The 20,568-nt window shown below is 36.8% G+C and overlaps 1 protein-coding gene across 3 annotated transcripts in view; it reads right to left on the reverse strand.

Annotated features, from left to right (window-relative positions):
- SYNDIG1 (synapse differentiation inducing 1) overlaps nt 1–20,568 on the reverse strand; it is a 138,685-nt gene that overhangs the window by 27,493 nt on the left and 90,624 nt on the right. For all 3 annotated transcript variants that reach the window (XM_072409405.1, XM_072409406.1, XM_072409407.1), the window contains one exon: nt 18,743–18,880. In XM_072409405.1, coding sequence (XP_072265506.1) covers nt 18,743–18,880 — 138 coding nt within the window. The remainder of the gene's footprint in view (nt 1–18,742; nt 18,881–20,568) is intronic.

Consider the following 20,568-nt stretch of genomic DNA (forward strand, 5'->3'; position numbering starts at 1 on the left):
AAATCCACTCTCATTATAATGAAAACAAAGAAATGTTAAAGAACCTAAATGTTAAAGAACCTGCCTCCCATAGGAGGAAGTCTCACATGGTGTTCTTAGAAAGAAAATCTGTCCTATGTGAATCACTGAATTAAAGTCTTTTTAGTGACTTCTGAGCTAAGCCCTGTCCTCCTGCCTGCACTCTAATAAGTGTGCCTATATAGTTTACTTATCTAATTGGACAGAGGGTGATGTGTAAAGAGCTTACTTTTGACAGGTTCACTTTATTGAGGTTATATCAATGCATATCACATTTTAAAAAACAACTAGCAATGGTAAAATATATATATATATATTTTTCTGTACCTCGTGGATAAATTAGATCATGCAGGTAGTCCATTATCCTCCTTCTTTCTTGCATGCTCTTCTTTCAGCTTCCTTGTATCTTCAGGCGCAATAAAAAGCCTCCAGCCTGCACCAGGTATATGCAGGGATTGATAAGAATCAAAAAGGATCTGCAGTGCAGAGACACTTGCACCAGGAATATTCCCATCTTGCCTGCACTGTCATTTCACTTGCTTGTAGAACAGTAACAGCAATGCTCTTCTTGCAAGCTCAATGTGATGGAACCGTATATATTTAGAAATTTTATCATGGTTATTAAGTATATAAAATATAATTGTGTATGTTTTAGTAAAAGTTCAATTGTTTTATTTCAAGCCCTATTAAAAATAGATACACTGAGGATGTGATAAAAAAATCAGCTCCTATCAGCCCCAAATAGCTTACTATTAGGATCTTATATAAGACTGGAGAGAAAACCATAGCTATGAGAGTAACAGTCTATATATATGTAATTTCATGCACTGCAATTTACTGACATAGAATTTAATGCTGGACCCAAAAAACAAAAATGAAATTGTCCTTTTTGCTCTATCCATCATTTACTAAGACACAAACATATATTAGTAGCCACTACAACATATTTGCCATTTTTATTCTCACTGCCAACTGTCTCTCTGCCAAGAGCAGAGATAGCATTTAATTCAGCCAGTTATTGACAGACAAAAGAGACTAAATGTAAACACGGGGTATCCAAAGTCATCAAATGGGCACTACTACACCTAATACATTGGGATTTATTAAAGCTGACAGCTAAACAGTTATCAGAGAATATATAATCTTTGATTTTCAAATAAACATTTAATATGAATATTATGACAAAGTATTCCCAAAGCATGATGAATTAGCAGCTTGCTTTGCAACTCCCTTTGTCTGATACAAACTCAGCATTCAGGGGCAAGTTTCCACTATTTTGACTTATTTATTGCTACAATGCTGTACATGTGAAAAGGAAACCACTGATTTAAAGTCAAGGATGAGAAATGGTATATTGAAATTTCAAATTGAAAACAGTTGCAGTGATACAAAAAGGAAACAAATGTGAAATATCATTCATATGATGTCAAAACTAGCTAAAGAAAACCGTATCTTTAAATAATACTTCTGGAAAAAATCTGGTTTATACTATATAAGAACTTGCAAAACTTTAATTAAAACCTAAATTTGTAAAAGCTGAATTCTGGATACTCACTACAAGAGTACAACATTTTTTTGCCCGCAGTTTTGCTTTACTGTTGTTAATGTACAGCTAAATAGCGAAATTGTAAGCTGCACACTACCAGATGAATTTGCACACTTTGTTTTTTACTAAGGATTTTCTACGAAACAATTGAAAGTGTTCTTACCCACAAATTGCCCCCTTTAAACTGTATGATCTTTGGCAAGCTGTCATACAGAACACCTGGTAAGGGTAGGTTTTGATGAGTTTAGTGGATTGTAGTCTTCTGTCCAGTGTTAGTAAATAGAGGTAGGCAGATCGTTCTGATTGATTGTGACTCTAATTTTAACTAATTCAACCTTGGGTCAGAAAGTGGAATTTCACAATCCAAGCTCAATTCTGAGTTTTGGATATCTTGTGCATATATCTGTCATTAAAAAGTACAGCGTAAGGCTCATTCAGTGAATGCTGACAGCTGTCAACAGTTGCTGGCTGGATAGGAAATGTGGTATAGTGTATGTTCACCCAGCCTATCCAGACAGCGGACTTTAACAGTTGTCAATATTCACCTAGACTGGCTGAAAAGACTGTCATTGCAAAGTAAAAGTTTTTCTTTTGTTTTTTTTTATTGTATTATATTAAAATCAGACCCTTTTATATCTTTGGAACTTTCCTGGATAACAGTTGTGGAATCTAGAAGACCCCTTTAAATGGTAATGGTAATGAGTACAAATGTGCATAGCTTTTACCTATTACAAGAAAGGATAAAGGACCTAGTAATAATCACACAACACTATAGAAAAAATACATTATTCTTTTTGAACTAATATTTATCTAATGCAGGGTCCAGCAATACCCAGATATGAGATCCCACCAAGATCCATTTAGTGCCAGTGGCTGATTGCTGGACATCCAGTCCTGCCTGCTCCCATCAAGCGCTGACCAGCTGGGCTTCTGTCATTATTTACTAATCCAGCCAGCAGTAATAGCTGCGCTGGATGAGCCTATGCTATACACATTAATGACAGGTAAAAGGCTCACCCAAACAAGCCAGTTATAATTGACAGGACATAATCCCCCCTTATCTGCCCCATTTTTTGGATCAATTCCTGGGATGGGGTAGAACAGTCCAAAAATATATGAGGACAGGTGGCAATGCATTTTGAATATGTCCCCATGATATCTTTTTTTGTCTAATCATCCATGACATACCAGCTTCACCTTGGTTTAACATGGTGAACTCTAGACAAGTACTAAAAATGCAAAATAAATCATAAATAGTTAGCACTCCTATTGTCTATTTTTTTTACCCTGGTCAAACAAAACAAAAAGGCCTAGGATCTTTCTGAGGACTAAAATGCAGTTTGGCAAACCCTAGTCCAAGACACCCCAAGCCTTTAATTGGACATCGAACAAACAGTAGCACACTGATGAGTCCCTTTATCTATCAGTAATGGTAAATAGGTGCTGGGGATTACAGAATGCTAATAACAACACGATTATAAGTACTTACTTTAAAGTAAAAAAATATGCAATGAATTGTAAAGATTGCATAGGCAAATTATGTGGTGTTTTCTATATCTGCCTTCAACTTGGTGAAGGTTGTGAGAAAAATTTTAAATAGTAATAGCATATGCATGGGGGTTGATGTAGCTGCTCATTCCTACATCAACAAAGCTGACCTTATAATAATTTCTTCTTCAGTAAACATGTGATACTTGAATATGTATGTATGTAAAAAAAGAAAAAAAGACCTGATTCACCTTTGTATGTTGTTGATTTCTTTTGTGCACAACTATGCATATGTTTGGAGTATGATTTTGTTTATATTTTTTCTTATGCCTCCACTTGAGCCATTAGAGCCCCCCTTTTTCTTCTCTTCTTTCGGGCTCTCTTTGACTCCCCTGCTCTGTCATCCCCCGACCCCCCGCCCTGTCCCATGGGTTACCCACTTCCACATGTTGCCCTATGCCTGTGACTACCCCTGGTTTGAGAGTTCCTACCCTGTACATTGATGGCTGTATCCATTCTCTCCCGAAATGTTCAGGGAATGAACTCCCCCATGAAACAGTCCCAAGCTTTCCGTCACTTCCATTCGAAGAGAATAGATGTCTTATGTCTTCAGGAAACGCAGTTTTCCTCTACCTCCTGCCCCAGGTACCTTCAAGGCTCCTACCCCCCGGTATATTTTTCCAATGCTTCAGTAAAACAAAAAGGGGTCCTTATTGGGTTTCGCAAATCTGTGACCTTCACTCTACACTAACAAATTGCAGACCCGGAGGGACTTTATCCTAGTGGGTGATCTTAATGATGCTAAGGTAACACTTGTCACTTACTATGTCCCAAATGCACGCCAGAGAAGTTTTGTGCAACTTCTCCAATTAATACAGAAACATAAGCAGGGAGGCTTGATTATGTGTGGAAACACTAACACCACCTAGATGGTGCAGTTTGACAAAAAGCACGTCTCAGACCCCTCTATTCAATTTAAGGAGATGGCAGCATCTTGTAAACTTTTAAATACATTTCGCTCTGAAATGTTGGAGGATTCATGGAGGGAGATACACCCGTCCAAATTATAATACACTCACCATTCACACCTGCACCAACAATTGCCCCAAAATGATCACATCTTTGTCTCTACTACACTCATCCCACTTACAACCCAGTGTGAGATTGTGGCCATCTCCTGGTCAGATGATGACGTGGTCATGGCGACTTTCTCCTCACTATTCCCCAAACCAAATTCCTTTCAGTGGTCCCTAAATGACTCTATTCTCAGCGACCCCATGGTGTGCAGGAAAATACACACTGTTCTCTCAGAATATTTCACGCTTAATCACACCCCCAAGGTTTGGAGCGAAACCCTCTGGGCTTCCCATAAGGCAGTGATCAGAGGCTGAGGGTATACAGATGGCCTCCCAGATCAGGAAACAAAGATTGGCGCAAATTGCGCAGCTTGAGAGCGAGTACGACCCCCTCTTCAACCCCTATCGTCTCAAAATACATGGGACAGGCAACATTAGCAACCCTGCCCTTATTCTCCATGAATTCCATAGTCATCTCAGGGAGTTGTACAAATCGCCTACCCCCACTGGTTCTGCAGTTATGCAAAGTTTCCTTGAAACCACCCAATTGCCTAATCTGCCGGGCTCTTTGATAGATTTATTAGAGTCCCCAATAAAACAAACGGAGATTAAGCACAGCGCCATCTGCTCTCGGGTGTTTATTACTCTTTAGACTCTTTATAGTCTAAAGAGTAATAAACACCCGAGAGCAGATGGCGCTGTACTATAAAAAAAATTCAGGGGTGCTGGTGCCCCACTTGGTGTGGTTATTTAATGACATCCTTCAAGGGGGAACGTTGGGTGCAAGCGCACTAGAGGCTGCTACATAAATGCTGCCCAAGCCAGATACTGTTTTAACCTCGTGGTCTAACTATCGCTCGATCTCTCTGCTTAACACAGATGTCAAGCTTCCGGCATCTGTTGCCCCATCTTAATCAGGGCATAGATAGAGTGATAGATCGGGACCAATTTGGCTTTATCCCTAAAAGGCAAGCAGGAGACAAAATTCACCGTGCACTTCATCTGGTGCACCATGCCAGCTCAAAGGGGGTACCCGCATTTTTTCTTAGTTTAGACATCAAAAAAGCCTTTGATTCTGTACAGTCACCATACCTCACCTATCTCTTCGGTCGGTGGGGCTTCAGTCCACATTTCCGTAACTGGGTGGCTGCGTTGTACAATCTCCCAGAGCGTTTATACAATATTATTATTATTACACAGTATTTATATAGCGCCATCATATTACGCAGTGCTCCACAAAGTCCATAGTTATGTCCTTCAAAGGGTCTCACAATCTAATGTCCTTACCATAGTCATATGTAATTATTGTAGTCCGAGGTCAATTTTTTTGGGGGGGGGAGCCAATAAACCCAACTGCATGTTTTTGGGATGTGGGAGAAAACCGTAGTACCTGAAGGAATCCCATGCAGACACAGGGAGAACCTGCAAACTCCATGCAGATGGTCGGTAGTCGAACCTCGGACCTAGCACTGCAAAGGCAGGAGTGCTAACCACTGAGCCACTGTGCTGCCGGGTGGGCAAATGGGACATAGGTCCTCCTTTTATCTTATAGGCAGGGGAACCAGACAAGGTTGTCGGCTGTTGCCGCTACTGTTTGCGCTGGCAATGGACCCTATTGCTCAAACGATAAGAGATCAGCCTTATAACTCAGGCGTTACTATTGGTCATAAAACACATAAACTACTCCCCTGGCACCTTTTTTTATATTTGGTGGACATGTCCCAGAATATGCAGATATTGGACTCTGGCATACCAAATGGCCTACACGGTTGTAGGTCGGTCCTTCCCAAAAAACCCTGCAGAGGCACTGCTCAACCTACAACCGGCAGTTTGCACAACCAACCAGTTTAGATTATTGACCCATCTATTTACGGTGGCAAAAATGGTTTTAGCGAAAGCCTGTTGGTCTGCTACTCGCACTGATGCTTAGGTCAAGCTAAAGATGTTGTGGTTCTTGGTCAACGAAAGAGAGAGCTATCCTCACGCACACCATGCCTCCCTTTTTAAAAGGTGTGGTCTCCTTGGATTGACTACTACATGCCAATGGGCTGGGACTGCACGAGTCTGACACTCTAGGGACCTATGCACTGAGTAGTCATTCAGGGTACTGGCTTCCTGCCTTTATGCACAGCGGTGACCCCCCCAATCTCCCCCTTTCCTACCCGTGACCCTCTATTTAATCTTGAGAGCATTACTCTTCTCTCTCTTTCCTCTTTTTCCATTTTGTTTTCCTGTCTTTATTCTCTTTTTCCTCTATGGTCGAGTCCACTACCAATTAGTCTGCATTTTTATCCGCGCTAAGGGGTCCCAGTTATGCTGGTCGCGAAGACTCTACCCCTGTCTGTGATGGACTCCTCTTTATGATACCCTAGTGGACTTTTTAGCCCACACTAAAGCCAAGAGACACATAAGGGTAAATCTTTTCGCATTGTTTAAAATGTTTTTCTTGTTCGATGTTTGTTTAACACTTTTTGTTCACCTTGTTCCCACCTTACTGCTGAAAAGTGTATTATTATTGGATTGCACTGGATTTGTACTTTTTCTTTAATAAAAAGTAATTGAAACAAAAAAAAAAAAAGGAAAAAGAAAGAATATATTTGCTATAAATGTAGGTGTTGGTGAACAGAATATATATTTTTTAAAAATGTTATATTCTTTTTTTAATTTTTAATGTTAAATATGCTGAACAAAAATAAACAAATAAACAAAAATAAAAATAAATAACAACATAAAGAAATACTTAATATAAAATAAACAATACATTTTAAAAGTTAAATACAGGTTGACATTCAAAAATCCGGCCATCGATAGTCTGGTTCCCTCAGATTTCTGGCATTGATTTCGGAGCGTATTTTTAAAATGACAATGTTTTCTGGAGGCGCAGTATATGTTTAAATGGCACTGTACTCCAGAATCAGCTGTTGGGTCTTGCTTGCGTGTGCTTTCCTGCTTATTCCTTCTCATTTATTTTTTTTGTAAATGCAAATTACAAATATATAAAACTTATAAACTGAAATATTTTACACATATAAACAAAGTGAGAAAAGTTTATTGTGTAATTCAAAGGTGTTCAGAGTAACTATTCTTGTGTTGCCTTAAAAAACCCTGGACTGATGCCAACTCCAAGCTCTCCAACTCAATAGAACTACAAACCCATTCAACAAATTCAAAGCTCACCCTACTTGCTTAACTGAAGTCTGGATGCAACCAAAGGCTGGTTTGAAGAAGTGGTGAAGGCCATCAACCCTGGAAGAGTCATGAGTTATTATCTATCTTGGATTTGTTGGGTGACCCAGAAAGTTGGAGCTTAATGGATATCAGTCTGGGTAGTTGAAAGGAGATACTATTACAGCAAGGGGTTGGGATAGTCACGGTATGTCAAGAAAGAGATCTATGTATGAACAGTTTACTCACATATTGCCAATATAATGTTTAGGGGAGCACTGCACAGTAAGTGAACAGTAAGAGAGCAGCACTGATAAGCTGCAAAACTTTAACTGTGAAATGTGTTCAGGAATGTGAAGATGTTGTCAAAGGATCTATGTATAAAGCAGTGATATTCTGATATTCCCTGAAACCTTACTTAGTGGAGAATCTTTCAAATGCATATGTTTCCATGTAGTAATCCAGTAGTAATTCAGTAATTGATTCTTCACCAGGGATAGTTTCAGTAAATGTCAGATACTAATTTATAAATAGACCCCTAAGTGTCTATTTTGAAGTGATTACATCAATATAAGAAAAAAAAGGAAACTACATTTTTTTTTAATGTTAAAAACACATATATTTTCAAAACATGGATAGGATGTTGTTCTATAGCTCTCAGAGTAGAATTTAACTGGGATAATGAAATTGCTTGATCCTCAAATCCTAGATTGTAAGCTCTATTGGGCAGGATCCTACTCTCCTTCTGTTTGTTCTTGTTTATTATGCCAGTTTGTCATCTGCAACCCCTATTTATTGTGTAGAACTGAGTAATATGTTGGCAATTTATAATATTAATAATACTGCAGAGTAAACTAGAATTTATAAGCTCACTGGATTTCTTTTGATACCATCTAATATTTTTTTGTTACATAAAAAAAAGTCTTTAGAAAAGCCTGCTTCAACTCATACAGGTAGTCCCCGGGTTACATACGAGATACAGACTTTAGGTTTGTTCTTAAGTTTAATTTGTATGTAAGTTGGACCCGGTACATTACCTGTTAACAATTCACAAACAAAACAAAAAAAGCAAAAAAAAAAAATTTCATTAATGAATAAATAAAATTTAAGTTTCCATGTAAAATCCCATGATTGAATCCTATTGAATTTGCTACTAAAGTCAACCTATATAAAAATTCACTAATTGTAATGTACTTCATACTTTAATTGATACTGTTAAATTAGGGGTTAAATAAAAACAATTAAAAAGGAAAAAAATGCACGTGCCACAAATACATGAATGTAAATTTAGCAACAGAAAACATTACCTTCTTACAATGCCATTTTTATGTAAAAACAGACAACAATTTGGTGGTTCTGCAGCACTAAATAGATGAACTCTAGACAGATTTATAATATTCATAAAAACGTCCAAAACACAAAAGCAGACTGAGTTATTAGGCATCTTTCTCCCCAGTGTCAGCTGCTTCCTTTCTTCAATTCAGGCAGTATGACTTGATAGCCTCTTCTGGCCTTTGTTGGTTTGCCAGTGGGATGGCGCATTTTACTGCTGTGAGGAATATATTTACACGCTGTAGGTACTCTTCCTCAAGCCTTTTACTGAAATGGCAATCTGTAAAATTCATTTTAGCTTATTCATGTTTGGACAAATGTGTGTGCCAAGAACGACAGATCCTGGAGCTGTCAGACGCAAATAAGTTCTTTAAAGGAAAGTTGCTGAAAACAAGTCAATAGTTAGGTCAAGTTGAGATATGTGAAGCGTAGCAGACATGCTTTGTGAATTTGTTTTTTGTTTTGAAAATGTTTACTGGTTTAGCTGTATTTTATAATAAAACTGTTCTCAGGGACAAATTGAAAAATCACAGTGTATTGGTCAGAATCTACAGTGTTCCTTCTTTGCTTCTGCAGCAATCAGTTTCTGATGGTTACATAGATATTAGCTGGCAAAGTAGTTGTTAGGACTACTGATAGCATTGTTTCCTGCACCCGGGCTGAGACAATGTTTTATTCTCCTGGTTAATCCATCCCCCTCTAGGTGTAGTTTCTATTGCTTGTATGTTACTGTAGGCATATTAGCACCAAGAGTAGCTCCCCTCCTTTTGTGTGTTACTTCCCCCACCTCCTAGATTGTAAGCTCTTTAGGGCAGGGTCCTCTCCTTCTGTGTCACTGTCTGTATTCATCTGTCATTTGCAACCTCTATTTAATGTACAACGCTGCATAATATGTTGGCACTATATAACTCCGCTTTAATAAAAATAATAATAATAATATTAATAATAAAAAGTCTTAAATAGAATATTTATAACTGGAGGCAGATTCACCCTTTTTGCCATGCCCATAGACCCACCCAGAGTAAGCTCACAACTACAATCTCAGTGCATGATGCGATATATGTAGCTTTATGTGGGACAAGCAAAGGTAACCTTACCCACCCATAAATCCCAAGGATAGTGCGGAATAAGACATGTGATGACATTGCAGGTAAGCATTTATTCCTTAGGTGAGTAAATGATGGCAAGGGCTGATATATTTAATGTTAAGCTGCGTACACACTTCCAATTTTTGTCGTTGGAAAGGATCTTTCACGATCCTTTCCAACGACAAGGGAGTGCACGATGCATGAACGGTGCTGTACATACAGCACCGTTCATGCTCTATGGAGAGGGGAGGGGGAGAGCGACGGAGCGGCACCCTGCTGCGCGCTCTCCCCTTCCCTTTCATTAGGATCGGCTGTCGTCCATCGTCCGTGGATCCGGCAGGTCGGTCGTGCGGACGATGGACGACACCGACTGTACACACGGCAGATTTTCGCCCGATAATTGGCCGATGCCGATTATCGGGCGATAAAAATCTGACATGTGTACGCAGCTTTAGCTTGGATATCAGCTTAAAAATCAGAATTTTAGTTGATTGTTTACAACATTTTCACATTCACAATATATGAAAAAAAACCACAAGAGCTTAATTTGCAAAATAATAATAATAATTGCAAAAATGTAGTGTGTAGTTTCAGATAAAATTGTGCGGTGTACTTGCTGTGGTTACAGTTCAGCACTAACAGTTTACAGTCTTTACAGTCATAGGGCTACAGGTTACAAACTTAATCTAAACACCTACATTTCCCCCCCAAACAAGTCCTGACAAATGTTCCTGTCTGAATGAAGCCTGAAAACCTAAAAGACATTTTAATAAAGACAAATTCTAATAATTTTATTGTTTACTTTCTTGTATTGCTTATATGAAAATGCTTTACAATAATAAAGCTCTGGCATTCTTGCTAGTGTTGTTTTTAATCAAAAATATTATCCCTCAGATAGCATGAATTTAGTCACATTTTCCTCATCTTTGTTTTTGCATCATTTTAAAGTATTTTTGTGCTATTTTTCCTTATTGTATATATAAAAAAAATCCAAAAATTATTTTGCATACTGTGACTCATAAAAATGAATAAAAACATTGTATTATCAATTTTTAAGTTATATTTTGAGCAAATTTTTACAATTGAAAACTTTTTATATCCCCCTCCCAAAACCATAAATGTGTATCTCACTGGCTTTAACAAAGGCCAATAAATAAAATTTGAATTTTTTGATGTCCAAAGGGTGATAAAACGATGATATAACTTATTTAATGTACAGCACTGCCTAATATGTTGGCGCTTTATAAATCCTGTTTATTATTAAAAAAAATGTAATAATAAAAAACTAAAGTGGCTTCTATACAGTGTGCATCCTGATTTATTGCTGCAAAAGATTTGTGACACTGGTATGCCCAAAAATACTCAGACAGGGTATTGTTTTAATAGATATAGCCAATCTCCCACGGTGTCTGTGAGACCTATTACCACTACCTTCTCCTAGATGTGATTTCAGTGCTGTTGGGAATGTTGAGTATGAATTTCATAGTACCTACAGCTAAAGAGCTTAGACTTTTCTTTAAGCTCATTTATTGTTTGTTATATTTATGTCACTTTCATATTACAGTTTGTTTTTGTAGAGTGTATCTTTACCTAACACTTACTCTTTTGTTTTGTAGTTTTGAATATAATTCAGAAAGGATGGAACCTTTGCTAGGTTTTACTGTTATCTGGAGCTCCATCAAAGAGATTTTCTCTCAGTTTCAGCTCTGGGGACAATGTTTAGCCAGACAGGAAGTGAGTAAAACAGGAAAGTGGTCAATAAATGCCTAAAGGTCTCTACAAATAAGCACATTCTGTTAAACTGAAAATCCCAGAAGTGGCTTCTTTTTGGTTTGCCCAGGATAATAAAGTCTTTATGCACACGGTTTCTTGGTTTGCCACCAAATCTGTTTAGCTTGGACTGATACAGTATATAAATTGGACAAGGGTGAGCCCCAATCTAACCTGAGCACATATCTTGCCTGGGGGAATGATCAGACATGGTGCTTCTGGTGAAGACAAGTTCCTTAAACAAAATTCTCTCAGTAATTCAAGCTGCAAAAAAACTCCCATCTAATTTTTACCCTGCCATCCATCATTATCTAGGAGACAGTTTTACACAACATGTAGGCACATAAAGAACACTGATATTTCCAGGAGGAATTTTAGTCAAGAGATAAATCACTGAGGGGGTTCTGCACTGAGCAGGAAGCATTCTGAGTTGTGCTACAAGTAGATGACATTGAAATTCTATATTTTGCATTAGGAGATGATCGCTTTGTTGGTTTATTGTTTGGCAGTCGAAAACACTTATTTTAGGCTTTAGGTTAAGTGTGGTGATGCTAAATTATACAATAGTTTAAAAGAAGCTGGATTTTAAACAAGAATATAAATAGGTAAAATAGTGCTTCTTCTATATAGTCTGCGGAGAGTAGTCAATCACAAGTGGTCGTACAAAATACTTTGACAGGTAAAACGGTCAATGCACACTATCTATGTATCTAATATCTAATATCTATGTCAAGTATATATATAGTTTCTGAAGATTAGAGTTTTCTTTAAAAAAACTGAAGTAGACTTGGAGAACATTTGCATCACATCTGCGTTGTTTTGATCAATGCTAAGCAAATCAATGTCAACAAAATTCTAATTAAAAGACAAAGAACAAGAGTATTTGTAGCTCATGTAAAAATCTCTAATTCAATGCCACACATGCATGCACATCTACACATATATTTTATGTTCATGATCTCATCTTCAGCGGTGCTAAATTTTTCTCTGTAGTGGGTTTTCTGGAGCATTAATGATTGTCCTCTGAAAAGCATTCTGAGCAAGCCAAATGTCAAGATAAGATGCAACTCAGTGAAGCACTGATATGCCATTTGTCATCATACTTCTATAAACATAGAAAACAACTGAGCTACTTCTCATACCATTTTTCTGATCATTAGGTTGCAGCAAATATAATGTCATCATAGCAGTACTCCGGGCTTGTTTTTGTCTAGGGAGTTAGAGGTATTATACCTGAAATGTTTAAATAAATATTCATGAGCCCTCTACATCCAAAAATCTACCTATCCATTCCTTTAATAAGCAAGAAGGATTAGGAGCTTACCTGCTTTATACCAGTTGAACAAGGGTCCTCTGGGTCTTGTATGGAAAAAATACACCCTCAATCCCCAAGCTTAATTTAGCGAGTAGAGTTTAGTTTAGTTTATTTATAAAATGGAGTCTTCAGAGATGTGGGAATTACCAAATATTTTTTTTTAAATTTTAGAAAGTGAAATTTTATAATCTCGCTTTATGAAATCATAACATTTCTAATACCATACAAGTCTGATTATGTCCATGAGTTACATAGGTTGGAAAAAGACATCCATCAAATCTATTCAAGTCCATCAAGTTTAACCACTAGGTAAATAAATATATTCCATATAAAACTCTATAGTTGATCCAGAGGAAGGAAAAAAAGCCTGGTTCAATTTGCTCCAACAAGGGAAAAACTCCTTCCTGATCCCATGAGACAATTGGATGTTCCCTGGATCAACAGTCCCTGTTGTCTTTACTTTAATACCAAAGTAAATTCTGTGCTTTAAGAAAAGTATCCAGCTTTTATCACATATTCTTTATTCTTCTTTGACCATGTCCTTGCTCAAAAATTCTATTCTGTTTGGTTGCTATGAGCACTGACTTACTGTTAAAGCTTTTCTTTTTGCATTGTTTCATTAGATATACCTGCTGGAGTTTAAATGTGATAGGTAATGCTTATGATGGTTGTAAGAATTTTGTCTGTGCAAATGACATGATCAAAGTCCAACAGTAAATATGTGTTTTTCCTCTATTTGGGTTTAAGAGGCTTTTGAAATGTTGTATTCCAGCTAATAGGTGTTATACACAAATGCACTTCTTCACCCCTGTAGGTACACCATAAATGCTCCTAATAAAAAGATGCAGACACTTTCTTCTGATAAGAAAATTACAGAGCAATTTCTGACACCACTACTCATTCCATAAACAAGGCTGTTGTGATGATTCATTTTTACATCATCTACTAAAGTCTGTAATAGAAAAACATGGAAATACTTTGTACTTATTTATATGAATTCTTTGAAGTTCTAAATGATACAATCATTCTAAGAGTCACAAAAAAAGCACATGATTGTGTTATTATTAGACTTTTGAAAAGGCAGATCAAGTAAACATTTTCTTCAAGTACAAATACACTTTTTATACCCTGCAAAGTTTTATAAATCAATGCTGTATTCAGCCTAGCAAATTTTAAAAAAAGTAAATATATATTTCAAAAAATGCTACACCCTACAGGTCCATTTATTGGTAGCCAGAAGAGCTGCTTATAGTTACTTCTCTGCCCCCACCCCAACATATTCTGTTTGCCCTGGGAAAAAGAGCCCCTGTATAAACATCAAGTTACATTGTGGTGCCTATAGAGGGCTGAGGATACTCTGCTTACCCCCCTGTCACATGTATAAGGAATGAGTTATGTTCCTCATATGTCACTTTGCAGAATGGAGCAATAGAAGTATGTTGTATGTATGTACAGTATATACTGCTGCAGGGCCTGTGTGGGCGCAGCAACAATTGATTTCAAAGTTTATGTGAACCATAACAGTTACTTACTCTTGGTCTGGAAAATATTTTTAAAGTATTATATCTTTAGTAAGTGCATAACATTTCTGCCATACAACTAGTGGATAAACTCCTGTGCCATCTGATTCTGTTGGTTTATCATATATATAAGGGAAATAGGAGAAACAGTGGCTTTTTTTGCCAACATGCATGATTTACTTGAAATAAATGTGAATTTTTAGACTATACACAGTTCAACTGAGATAATAATCAGCACAAGTAATAACATAATATACGTTATAAAGCAATGATGGTTTATATGATCATCTCAGAAGGTATCAAAACATAAGGTTGTCTCCGGTTTCGAACGCATTTCGCTGGCTCTCCAGCCCACAGGCATACCCTCTGACAGCATACCTCAGCATTCATTGTTCATTGCAACAGCACAGGATCATTATCATCAGAATTTTCTATTTCACTTTCTTTCTTCTCCCAGTTCTTACTTCATCTAATTATCCATACCTCATTTTCCAATGCACATACTGTCAACATCTTTAAATTAACCCCTATGTCTCAGAACTCTCAATCCAGTCTCAATCCTTCCTTGAGGAAGCCATACGCCAAAACGTGCCAGAAAACAGAGACAATCTTGTGTTTTGAATACCTTCTGAGATGATCATATAAATCATAATTACCTCATAACATAAATTATGTCATTTCTTCCTATGTGCTGAATATTATCTGTGTATAGCCTAAAATATCACATAAATCATACATATTGCCCAAAAAGCTGCTCTTTCTCTTCTTTTCCCTTAAAGATTTATAATACAGGCTTGTCAACCACTAAAGCAAATGGAACTTAGTTCCTTTTGGGGTATCATACTACTTTCTGTTGATTTATCTATTGCAATGTTCCTAGTCATCTGTGGGATACACAGGTGCTTCACCTGTATACTTTGCGGTAAAAGGTGTCAGTCTTCCTTATGTCAAAGCTGAGAAGTATGATACCGGAATGTGATGTCATTTTTCCCAGGTAATGTAGTGGAGGATGCTCTAAAAATATTTGTTAGGGGGGCCTAAAGCTCTGTATTCCAAATGTTGTGTCCAGTTTTTTTAGGCTTGTAATTAGTAAACGGTAAATTCCACTCTTCAGTAGTTTGGAAATGCTCACAGTAGTGTGAATGGCATTGTTTTCAAACATTAATGCTGCTTTAACTTACGTTAGCTTTTGCTCACAGCCATTTAGTTTACACTTTCCTGGAAGTCACTGACCTGAGTCAATAATCCGCAGAAACATGCTGTATATATTATAATCTTTATTTTAAAATATTATACTTCCATACAAAACCTATCACGACATTTTGCTCTGCAGACACAATGCCATCGGCTTTTACTAGAATTATAGATGAGGACAGCAAATCAAATGCATTGTAAAAACATACTTTGGTTCATAATGTTATTCAGTTTTTCTATATGTCTATTTATAATATTTTTAGTGGTTTCCTACAGATACTATTATATATGCTGGCCTGTGTTAATTTTTTAATCAAAATTTAATAGAAATCAAAATAAAAAATAGACTTTTGCCACCAAGGTGGTTTCCCTTATAAAAAAGCATTTTGCAAACAAGCAAAGTAATACATCCCTGCTGTCTGAACAGCAAAACACCATTTCAATTCTAAGTGATCCTCAGATGACGTTTCTTCAGGGACCAAAACTTCCATGAGTGCCTAGGTTCCTGCACCCCTCACTGTCTCTTTCTATTGATCTCTACTGGTCACAGGATAAAGCTAAGACATAAAGGTCGAGCAGGGGGAACCACAGGGTACTAAAGGGGACCCAGGAGACCCGCTCCGAAAGGTTGATCTCTGAGGAATTTTTATCTGATGATGACTTCAAAGTGGACCTTTCCTTTCCAGTTATAGAGCTTTTTAAAGAAATTGTTGGTAAACAACAGAGTAAGGTAAAAGCATTATGGGTGTATGTGTGTGGAGGTGATTTTTGTAAAGATTTTTTACCTGTGCCTCTACCCATAATGGTTATTTTTGAAACAGCCAGTAAAATCTGCTATTTCATTTCATAAAATAGGTAAAATAGGTATAGTGTTTTTTTTTATTTGTTATAGGTTTTTGTTAAAAATGGTATACATGCACAAAGGTTCAAATAAAAGGACTTTTTAGGCACTTATAGTATAAAAAAACTTTTCTTTTACCAATTAAAAAGCAGATTTAAAAAACTCAACTCAACAGCAACACTTTACTATTCAATAGCTGGGTCCTCTTCATAAGATATAAAAATTAGTGGTTGGCTCTTAATGATTAGGTGCAGTAGATTACAATACCACAGCTGTATATATAGTATTTTGCCCGAGAAGATCATAAACATTCATCTTGAGTGATGAAAATCTATTTTGTGTACGAGGCTTTCCTTTGATTCACTGCACACTGTGATGCTTCCCTCAACATGCATTAGAAGATACAGTACAGCCCCCTTGATTTTCTGGCAAATGGAATCCAGTATCATCAGTATGATCCAGTATCATTTTCTTCAACCTCTAGTTTTTACAATATTTGGTAAGCACCCAAATTGTACTTAATATCATCCTTCTGCAGTCATTTCATGGCAGAGCTAAAACTAGGAAAGGGAGAAGTAGTGTAAAGAGAAAGTCAGTTGTGCTGCATGTGCTAACAATGGGAACATCCAAAGAAGACAGCCAAGTGACAGAGAGATAAGATCATTGGTGTGCTGCTTCTCTTTTTATTGTCTGGTCACAGGCTGGGGCAGGCACAATAACAGTTGATGTTGCTAAACTGCAGCAGATAAAGAAATATTGCTCGGCAGAGGCTGTGCTGTCTGTGCTGAGTAAATCTCAGAAATACAAATCCTTTTGGCAGGTAAAATAGCTCTATTTTTCATTCACAGTTTAGACAGTATCTCAACAACTCCACAATAATTGTCTGAATCATCCTTAGGTCAATAAAAAACCTTCTTTCATAACAAGGCTAAACAGTTACAAGTACAATAGAATCAATTCACTACATCACAATGCACACACTAGTTTCCACAATCGGATTTCCAAGATAAAATACAACATTTAAATTCACAAACCTTTGAAGCTTTAGAGCAAAAATAGAAAAGTAAACCACATGAAGTTAGGAGAAAGTTACAGTTTACAACATTGTATAAGGAAAAAGTACCTTTTCTTGAGAACTATTCAAGGAAATAACAATTGTGATATTTAGGTGCATTAGTTGAACAATAACATGGAAATATGGGAATGTAAAGGAATGAAAACAACTCCAATACTCATACAGGTAAATACATTGATGTGCATAAAAGAAGCTCAACCAACAGCTGTAGGGTGAGGGCAAATACAGCGGCTGCCTAGGGTAGAACAAATGTCTATATGTATGCAGGGTCAGATTTCTCCAAAGCCAACATTGGTAGGGTTTAGGATGACCCAGGGAATGTCAATTATACAAATACTTGCATGTACAAATGTATTTGGAGCAACTGAGTTAATGAGACCTTATGAATTTACCTAAACTGCCTAAAGCTAACTACCTGTATGTTGCCCCCAAATATGAAATTTATTATTATTAAATGGAGGTTCCAGTTATTACACCTGGCATAGGCTGAGCCAGAGAAAGAAGCAAAGGGTCTTAGGTCATTTATAAGTAAGTTTATAAGTTCTTTAGAAGTTATTTATAAGTAACATTATAAGTTGCATAATAATAAATATATATAGAATAAATAAATGCAATAGAATAGAGACCTGCCAAAAACGGCACTGCCATAAAGTACATCATAGGAGAATAAAGAAATGATCACTACAGAAAGATAGGAATGCCAATTCAGATTAGCTGCTGGATAGGGAAAAGCAGTTCTTTATGTGCTATTATGCAGGTATTAAACTGGTGGACTACAAGATGGTAAGAAGGTTCTTCCAAATGCTTTATAAATGCTTGTGGGGTACACATATGTACAAACACCTAATGCTTGTGTGAACACAACCCTGCTGTGACCTTGACCAAGAAATAATGTATTTTGCTTGTTACAGCTAAACCCCTCCAGCAGCTTAGGATTTGACAGTTATTGATTCCCATTCACAGCTCTCTTGTTCTTTAGCTATTGTTAAGAAATAAACAATTTCAGTCATGTATGTGAGCATGTCAAGAAACGAAAATGCAGGTAATGATTAAAATGAGTAATAGAGGCTATTAGCTGTTCTGTACAAAGATGTCCAAAACTCTGGCTGGTAAAATATCTTAGTACAATTAAAGGCATAAAGCTTCATGCATGAATAATTTATCCTTGTGATAGAGCTGCCCTGCTGCTAAAAATGAACACACAATATTAATGTGTCGTAGCAAGTTGGAGGAATTCTGTGAGACATAGAGGGATTCATTATTTGCAGTATTTGACAGCTATGTTTTCAGAACTTTTACCAGACTCAAACTTACCTCGTGTGACAAATAAAAGGCAGCTATTCCCAGAGGCCAGAAGCAGCACAGCATGGAAAATACACTGAGGCCAAGGTGGTCCCTTGGTGGCATCATTAAGAAGTTATCTTCACTTTCTGTGTCACTTGAATAGTCACTCTGCATAGAGCACAAACAATAATTGTGTTATTGTGATGTGAGAAAGTAACATTCAAACATAATTAAGACAAAATGGAACAATAAATGCTACAAAGCTCAGAGCTTGTGACATAGAGGACTCAGTACCCTTTATTTTTTTGGAAAGAATGTTTTAAAACAAGTTCAAAATCTTTTGTGGCAAGATCTCTGTAATATATAAGCACTAATCTTAAAGTGATCTGGTGAAGTTAAAAAACTCCCAAAAGCAAGTCTTTGTAACAAAGGGTGCAGTATACTCACCTCTCCAAAATATAGTGTGTCCTTTCTTACCTCTAGTGACCTAACTATGGACTCTTCAGAATGGGACTTTTCAGGAAGTAGCAGATACTTGTGCCCCCTAAACAGATGCTTGTACCCCTAAATGGAGTAGTGAGATTAGAGTTTGGTATTGCATCACTTGGAAGGAGAGGATATAAGATATTTTGGTGCAAATCATCAGTGGGAATAGAGAACATATATTATATTTTGGTGCCAGTATTTATTAGAGAAGGTATATACATTGTTATAGGTATATGGAAGGTATATACGTTGTTCTAGGGCAAGTCATTACTGGTAAAAGAGAAGAAGTAAGATATTCCGATGCCAGTCATTGATGGAGAAGGTGAGGATATAAGATATTCTTCTGCCAGTCATACTGGAGAGGAAGAGTATACAAGATATTTGGATCCAGTCAAAACTGAGAAAGCAGAGAAAATTAGAGATACAGGTGTCAGCAAAATACTTAAGAGGGAACTTAAAATATTCTAGGCCAATCATCATCAGAGAACGAGAAGATTTTTTGCTTGCAGTCACCATTAATGCTCCCATTGGCTCATAGTTGTTAGGAAGCATTTCTGGCAGAGGTTTAAAGAAAAGTGTTTGGGTCAAGTAGTGTTATAATTCATTTATTTAGTCATGCTCTTATTGTCTAGTATAAGCTTTACACCTGGCATTATTAGCCTATACCCTGTTGGCCTTGTTCCAAGCAGTGGTACCATATAACACAACCATATGGACAAGAAGATTTGCTAGGTAAGATCAGACAATAGTGTGTGAGCTGGAGTTTCATCATATTACCTTCAGCCAGTTTTTTTCTGAATGTATATTTCTTTATAGACTTCAACAACATGAACGTGACCCCATGTAGAAATAACAGCAATAAATCTTTTATTCATCAGGCAAGTCTCCAAAAAGCTTCCAGATGTTTTACTGACAAATATTTTGTGATAAAATGGCACATTAAAATAGTGCACAAGTACCTTAAAAGAAAAATAAAGAACTTTATGAAAATTATCATCAGGCCTGTGTAAGAATAATACACAGACTGTAGCTTTAATGCTTTTTATTATTTGAGGATTTCTAGGTGAATATAAGGGAATAAGACAAGAAGTTTTTAATGAAAATAAGAGACGTGGCTGTTAATAAGTGACTTTTGCAAACCCTAGTCATTGCTCATTGCAAATGTACTTTTTGAATTATTATTATATAAAAAACGTTTTACAGAAATTTTCTGAAGAATTGCAAAGAACAGATAGAGGATTTTTTACTTGTGATATACAATGCAAACACTTATACTTTATAAATTCCCTGTGATAGCTTAGTATACACGTTTATATACAGGCAGTCCCCAGACATAAGGACAACTCCTAGATACAAATGGGGCTTCCCTG

Source organism: Pyxicephalus adspersus, chromosome 4 (assembly GCF_032062135.1).
Source record: "Pyxicephalus adspersus chromosome 4, UCB_Pads_2.0, whole genome shotgun sequence".
Taxonomy (NCBI): domain Eukaryota; kingdom Metazoa; phylum Chordata; class Amphibia; order Anura; family Pyxicephalidae; genus Pyxicephalus; species Pyxicephalus adspersus.